The sequence below is a fragment of the Sphaeroforma arctica genome (assembly GCF_001186125.1).
Source record: "Sphaeroforma arctica JP610 unplaced genomic scaffold supercont1.1001, whole genome shotgun sequence".
NCBI lineage: Eukaryota > Ichthyosporea > Ichthyophonida > Sphaeroforma > Sphaeroforma arctica.
Genome location: NW_014039557.1, coordinates 4,744 through 12,621, shown reverse-complemented (window position 1 = coordinate 12,621; position 7,878 = coordinate 4,744). Strand labels below are relative to the sequence as shown.

Below are 7,878 nucleotides of genomic sequence, written 5' to 3'. Positions count from 1 at the left end.
CAATGGCGGTACACATAAAGTGTTGCAGACGTCTGCGTGTCCTATTGCGATAGTCTGCGTGTCCTATTCCGATAGAATTGTAAACTTGACTTAAGCAGTTTTCCTGTCTAGCAAGAATATCGTAATATTTTGGATTGTCGCAAATGGTAGATATCAGTGCAGATAACAGATTGAGGGGTGAATTTGATTGGCGACTAATTTTTATTAACGATATTGCTGGATCCTCAAACCGAAAGCTATGATGACCCACGTCAGAACGAGCCCACTTCAGTTGCAGATCAAAGTAAATCGGTTGTGTTTCCGTTGCTTGGGATAGCAAATTGTGCTTCTGAACTTACGCAGGTAAGAAGGTATAGCAGACCCACGCGATTATTATATTCACTGTGGGTTGTCTGATTTGAACAACGATAATGAAAGCACCTTGCTTGACAACTAATCTATAATCTGTGCAAAATAGAAGGAACATGTGAATTAACATACTTTTTTATGTTCTATCACGTGGGCTACCTGTAGTTTAATGACCATGTATCTCTAAGATCGTCATCCTCGTTGGTCGTCATTGATTTGCTTCATGTTTTGTTTTGGATGGTCAGAATATTCGGTGTCTCTGCAAAAGCAGTGTATTAGCAGCATACTCTTTATCATGTTGCTTGTATTTGTTACTTTAGATACTACGTCCGCTTTTGGGGCTCATAATTACTTTCGCTTTGGATAAGTGCGAGTTAAACCCCACATCTATCACAAGCGTATTAGGCGCGCGATTTCTTGTTGTTTGTATGCCGTCCGCTGATTTTTCTATCACGTAGCGACGGTCACTATGAATCTTGGTAGTTTTTTTTGCAACATATTCAACGTACAGACATGGTGCAGAAGATTTCATTTCAACAAATCTACAACAGAAGCCTAAATCATCATTTCCTTGTTAACACATTGCCTGCCTGTAAAAATTCCCGTTATGAGATACTAGCATTATGTAATTTTGTAAATTGTTTTGAATGTGCACACGAACAGGAACAGGTGAGTACTCCTGTTCTCGACCACCCAGCCGTAGCTCACAATGAAGGATTGACAAAACAACTAGACCACCAGAATACCATCCCTGCAGTGAGACAGAAACGGGGCCCTGGCAGGCCGCCGAGACATAAGGAGAGCACCACTAGCCCCCCAAAAACGGTACGGTCAAAGAGGGGACGTCCTAAAGGCAAACAGAATAAGGGGATGGTCAGCAGACAGATCCTAAAAGACCAGAATAGTCTGAAGGCGATGAAGAATACGCTGTTGTTTGCGTCTCTGAAAAACAAGATCTTACCAAGCTCAGAAACACAACAAAGTGAGTACGCCAGGCGATGTTGTACAAGATTGTCCTGTGTATGAATATTCCTGAATGTTCTCTGGTTCTGTTTGTCTATGCAAGCGTACTTGTAGACTTTGCGTTACTGCGCATAGCAGTGAATACGACAAGTTGAAGCGCGCACACGTGTAAGTATGCGTGTAAAATGGAATTGTGAACATTATATTTTGGAATACGCACAACGATACTTGCACATACATAGGAAGTTGACACGTGCAGATTGTAAAATCACGTGTATTTGAGCGGATTTACATATATGTCGATTCAATTACAGTTCGAAAATATAAACGCAATCATACTCACTACGCCCATTCTATCCAGATCACTTTGCATTTGCCGATCGACATCATTCGAATCAATTCACACCAATGCCGTACCCAGATGTTCCTTCGTTGCCAGACGGTGTCTTAGCAGATGTGAGGGTAGGTTTGATGTAGTGTTCTTTTAATGTAGTAGAATCTATTTTGCCTAGAGATCATTGTATTGCCAGATGGTGTCTTAGTTTGAAGTGGATTTTTTTAATGTAGTAAAGTTTATTTTGCCTAGAGGTCATTGTTCGGATGCCATATTTTGTATTTCGTTTGTTTTCCTACGCCTCGTTCCCAATCTTCTCATTTCTACAAAACTAGACGAGCTGTGCATCGGTAACTGGGCTTGCACACTAACAGGCAGCATGTTCAATGCATGAATGCTAACCAAATTTGTGTAAGTATAGTAGTAGATGATTTCAAGTGGACCAATAACTCTATAACAGACAAATCGTGACGGACTTTACGCCACAAAGAATTGCTCTCATTCGCACATCCACAACAATATGTGATCAATGCTGTAACGCTTCCATATATATTCTTTTAATACAGAAAGCAAACATCGGCTGGACGGAAGGACTGATACCTAAACCTTCAGGCGAGGTGTGTTGAAATAGTTGATGGGGCTTGTATATACAGTAGCCAGCATGTGGCTATCTTGAGGACTTGCTGCACGTGTGCATACTTGAAGACTATGAAGCTCACATGTGGCTATTTTGAGGATTTGCTTCACGTGTACATACTTGTAGACTTTGAAGCTCAGCTCGCCAATATTCATTTTAATATGCATTCCTTTACCAAACTCCAAGCAGGTTCACCTACACCCAGATATATTCAAAGATATACTGAGGCTGCAGGAGTACATAGATCCTATAGTCTCTCAGCGACCATACCAAGTAGATGCAGCTCGGTACGTGAAACAGCAGACTCTGATGCGTGATCAAAAGCGACAAGCAGACCTTGCAAAGCAAAATGCAAAGCAAAATGCAAAGCAACAGCAGCGCATAGAACTACTCCACAACAGCAAACGACTAGGTCACATACCCCAGTCACGCCAGCCAACCAAACAGCGTGCGATACATACACCTGGAGTTCGTCCTGATTTTCAGCGAGGCCGTATTTCATCAGCTGGTACGGATGTTCCCGGCGCGCGATGTGTGATTCCAGATACTGACACTCGTAAGAAAAGGAAAGGGGTAGGGCTACGGACAAAAGCGCAGTGCACTTCACAGGACCGGGATACATCGCTTGCGAGGATACTACCTGCTTCGCAGATTTATAGCGCGCCAACGGCCGCCATATCATATCCGATTGGTTCGCCAGCGTCGGATGTGGGTCAGTCACATAGCCGATTACTGTCACCGGCAGAAATGTATGGTATGCATACTGTCAAATTAAAGGCTCGCATCCCCATATCACAAACACACGGCAGTCAGTCATATCCCACCCCAAGCCAAGGATTGGAGGAGTGCCAGAGTTGGATAGGTAGTGTGAGTGGATATGATGATAGCGGCGTGAACCTTGGTTCATATCCGGACTATATGGAGATGGAGGAAAATTGCACGCAACTGAACCCGCTAAGCCACGCAGCCACAGGGCGACATACGGATTCACTAGGTGCAGGCTTGGGAGATCAAGTTCCACTAACGCCAAAAAGGCGATTCGTGGATATTCGAGAAGGACTCTCATCGACGGAAGAGAACAGAATAGGACAACCTCGTGTCCATATTGAATTATTCGCCCCTGGTCGATCAGAGGTGAATACAATCGACAGTCAAATTACACGTCAAACGTGGAGTAATCGACGATCACACCGTGTCCTGTACCAAAATACAAGCCACATGATGGGCCCTCAACACACCGCGATGAGTACTGCACCCTCTATCAAAGCCCATACAAATCAATCCGCCCTTCAATTGTCCCATTCTGTACCTTTGAGCGGCAGTCGGTTTGCTTTTGGAGATGAGTGTTCCGAAGCCTCCGACTCTGACTACTCAAGTGAAGATTCAAGTGACACAGATCAAGCGGAATCTGCCGGTGCACCTTCGTATCCCAAATCACACGCACACACGCTCATCGCGCCGCTATTGCAGCATCAGCAGTCCGTAGGTGAGTCTCAGGAAAGAGACGATTTCGAAGAAGCCTGGAGACTACCACATTATCACCGGAAAAGGAGGAAGGTCGGTCACTCTGGTAGAGTTGCCGGAGATCGAGTAGGTGAAACACTGAAATATTCACACGCATCCAACTTGCAGGGAACAAGTGATTTGTCTCTGTTTCATCAGAGGGCCTCGGTGGGTGGCCTAGGCAACCCGGGGGCACTTCCACGGATTCGGAGTCACTCGCACATACCTACAACAACAGCAAAGGGACACACACCACTAAAGTTGTCGTCAGTTGCGCCTCTGCCTCCATTGCCACCGTTACCGTTACGCTCTTCCTCACTACCACCCGACACATTGAGCGCACAGTTTCATAGTGGGTCTCGGCTGCAACTATCACCACAAGATAATCACCAACGTTTAGTATCGAATTCGTGCGTTGGCGGGTCTAGCACGCACGCGGGATCGAGCACGGAAAACGCAGCACAGAATAGTACTTCAGAACTGGGCTTATCAGAGCTGAACCCTTTGACGGTTCATGCCGCGCCTATTTCCACGCACACACTAAACGACACTCCATTTGGGCACAACTATCAGTCACTGGTGGTCCTTTCCGGTGATGCATTCCCATCGTTGCAGCCAGCTACACACACAGAGTTGCATCACCTGAGCCCACTTCCCGACTTCTACGGACTCGCACCTCATGAGCAGTCAACGCTGGAGAGCATGTCGACCGTAGCATCTTTAGAACACCCAGTGTCAAATACACTGGCCTCCATTGGGGACATGCAAGATGGTATCACGGCTGCTACCACGCTGACGTCGATGCACTACAAGCCTATCGCGTCGCAAAGCGGTGAAACAATATCCTCAGAATCAAGCTAGCATGCATTACAGACCGAGTCTTACAGGCTGAGTCACAGAGCAAAACATTAAAGGACACTTGCTTGGTTCGCTGCCAAAAATACTTAAGTCAGGTATGCTACTGTGCAGGGAAATTGGGGGTGTACGTCATAGATTTTGAAATTATCAAATGTGTCGACAATTACTAGAGTATTGCATTTAGATTCTGAATTTACAGCTGAAAGTAGGCGACGATGAATGAAATCTCACTCGGCAGCGATACAGCTATATCACCACACAACAACTAAACCGAGCATGGGATAGACACCATTATTTTCACTACAGTTCCCTTCAGTGGGACGTCGTATCACCTGACAATGGAACGTCCGACAACTTAAAAGAAGTTCAAGAAAATTTCGGGAGGATTCACCTGTGAACTTGCTTAGATTGTACTCGGCTGACAGCTCTGCATAGGCAGCATTCGTTGTAAATATCGACTGTTTCCCAGCGTATGCTATGTTATATAAATGTATCTGTCTCAGTACATGTGTTTCCAACACTAAGTGTGAGTATATGTGGTTATCTCATACTTTGTGTTCAATAGTAGTGTATTTCCATCTCTTGCGTTAGATTAACAATAGATTCAAGCAGCGGACACTGTGTTCCAATTCTGCGAGTGCAAACTACACTGTCCATCGTGTCATTGATACTCATTGTGGCGCTACTCTTCGGTGACAATGCATATCACTCTCTCAGCTTTAAATGTAGCTGCGAAGAACGCACGATTGAGAGACCATCTCTGAGATCACTATCAAAATGGTCCACCCCACATTTGCTGCTATAAACTACATGGCGAGCCCATGCGAACACTAGGTTGCCGCCGATTCGCACTGACAAAGGCAGTTGGAACTGTTGTATGAGAGGCATGTGTTCACGAAGAGGACAGTGCCCGCGGCAGCCATTCACAGGGCTTGATTGCTCGGACTATGTTGTATAAATAAATAATATTGTGAACACAAAGAAAAAAGGGTTTAGAAAGCGATAGAATGCACAAATCGGATACAGGAAATACATATCTGCCATGTGATATCCAATTTTGCTGTCGCACGTGTACGAGGGCGATAGGGTGTATATACAGAATCTTTTTTCTGCACGTCAGTTGTTTTTAGTATTTTTTAAACTTGGCATGTTTGCTGATACATAGCTTATAGACGATGACAAGACAAATGCAGAATTCAAATATCCTCAATATCTCCGTATGATTTGTGCATATATTCCGGAAGACGATGTAAGCAACTTTTGTGCACTGGAAGCCGACCGGTCATGTGTATGCAGCAGTTTATTCGCTACTACCCACCATTCTTTTCTAATTACTCTATTCATTTCTAGATTTAAAGGCGCCACCGACACCACATGTTAACATCGGCAGACTACTATACGGGATGCGCTGATTCCATGTTTGTTACTACTGATTTCGTGCAGTATGTGCATCCCACAGTCAAGATTCCAGCAAATACATATCTTGCACGCAGAATGATTCAAGCTATGGTTAATACATTTGAACTAGAGTAAATTACTTATATCCTTCATGCTCATGGCAAAGAAGTCAGCGCCAGCCTCTACTTTGGCTCGTTGATTGTGCTCACCGAAGCCAATAAAGAGAGACGCGGGAGGTCTTGCTTCCATATCTGTAGCGCCGTCACCGATCATAACCACATTTTTTATGACCTTTTGCCTGAATGGAATTGAAGATGCACCGCACTTAATTTACTGATCACGAGATTGCAATGGGCCACAAAATCGCTCGAGAAAAAAAATTTCGCATACAAATACAGCCAAAAAAAACCCCCTTGGCATTATACTTTACGATTTATGATACTCGCTACCAACCTGCCATAGATGCAAGTATCAAATTTAGGGGCTAGCATCGGCTTAATACTGATACAGCTGCTGTAATATGAGTAATACACGCCATTTCTCCTACAGCCGAACTGCGACTTTCTTGCGTTGGGAAAAGTGCGTTATACTTGTGCGCAACAAGTTGAAAAGAGAGGCACGGAAGACTCGTTATAGACCGCTAGTCAGCGACTGAACTTTCACACCGCACATGTTTTGCCACATCATATACACGCTAGAAATACCATCTGCACCTGGACGCACTTACAATTAGTTCCTGGATGACCTTGGGCTTTCCGCCAGTGCGGGATGTAGGCTCAGTGTCATCAAACCCGGCGTAGTCGCCTTTATCATCGAATAGAATGTTATTGGCATACACGTGATCCTCAGGTATGCCCACCTCTGCGCCAACGGGGTAGATCATTTGCCTGAATCCACCAGACACCAGATATACATCCTTACCACTATCTTTCATTTTCTGAATAAGTTCTCTGTGTTGATTGTTTTGTGATGGTTGTGCAAATGTCAGAGTGATAACTGGCATTCCGCACAATACGTATTGTCCTACTCTATATTCAAACCTCACATTTAAGATTATTCATTGATGCCCACATGTAGCTGAGTCCAATACGTAGAATGTTATGTCCGGGTTGTCTATGACCCTGCTGTTGGAAACAAACATATGATGAAATTACACAGCTAAGTAAGGATTAACAGCAGACATATCAAAGAAAAATACAGTTGTGGATTTCAATCTCGATTCTTATTTCCATCGAGAAACGATACATCTTCTGTAGCTACAAAACATACCGGCCATATGCATCTGAAATGCATAAACCAAGTCTTCTACCGTGTACTATCCAAGAAATACAGACTCCTATTATACAACCTATACATCTGTGACGATATGAGTTGCTATCTACCCCAGACCATTGCAGGGGTAAGTTTAGATAGACAACATACATACATACACATATATATCAGTATATATATATATATATATAAATATATATATATATACGTATATTTATACATACATATATACACATACTAATATAAACATACATACACATACTAATATATACATACATACATAAAAACATAATTCAAAAGATACATGCTACATAAACAGATCTGTACATATATATGAATATATAACTATATATATATATATATATATGTATATATAGATACATATATATACTTTTACACACACGTACATACATACACACATACATACATATATATATATGTATGTATGTATATATAATATACATATATATATGTATATGTATATATATTCATCATACNTAAAAATAAACACACATTATAAATATATATATTGGTATATATATATATATATATTTGTATATATATA

At 42.8% G+C, this 7,878-nt stretch overlaps 2 protein-coding genes across 2 annotated transcripts in view; one reads left to right on the top strand and one right to left on the bottom strand.

Moving 5' to 3' along the window:
• Nucleotides 1-241: 241 nt before the first annotated feature.
• Nucleotides 242-4,646, top strand: SARC_09618 (hypothetical protein; the record flags this gene model as incomplete). The annotated part of the gene is made up of 4 exons (XM_014296363.1): nucleotides 242-283; nucleotides 1,012-1,330; nucleotides 1,673-1,773; nucleotides 2,469-4,646. 4 exons carry the CDS (start codon nucleotides 242-244, stop codon nucleotides 4,644-4,646), a joined length of 2,640 nt encoding a protein of 879 aa, XP_014151838.1.
• A 1,216-nt stretch (nucleotides 4,647-5,862) lies between these two features.
• Nucleotides 5,863-7,878, bottom strand: part of SARC_09617 (phosphoserine phosphatase SerB) — a 2,433-nt gene continuing 417 nt past the window's right edge. The window contains exons 2-3 of the mRNA XM_014296362.1: nucleotides 6,769-6,991; nucleotides 5,863-6,339 (exon numbers count right to left, since the gene is read on the bottom strand). Of these exons, the coding sequence (XP_014151837.1) occupies nucleotides 6,304-6,339; nucleotides 6,769-6,991 (259 nt within the window). The 3' untranslated portion in view covers nucleotides 5,863-6,303. The remainder of the gene's footprint in view (nucleotides 6,340-6,768; nucleotides 6,992-7,878) is intronic.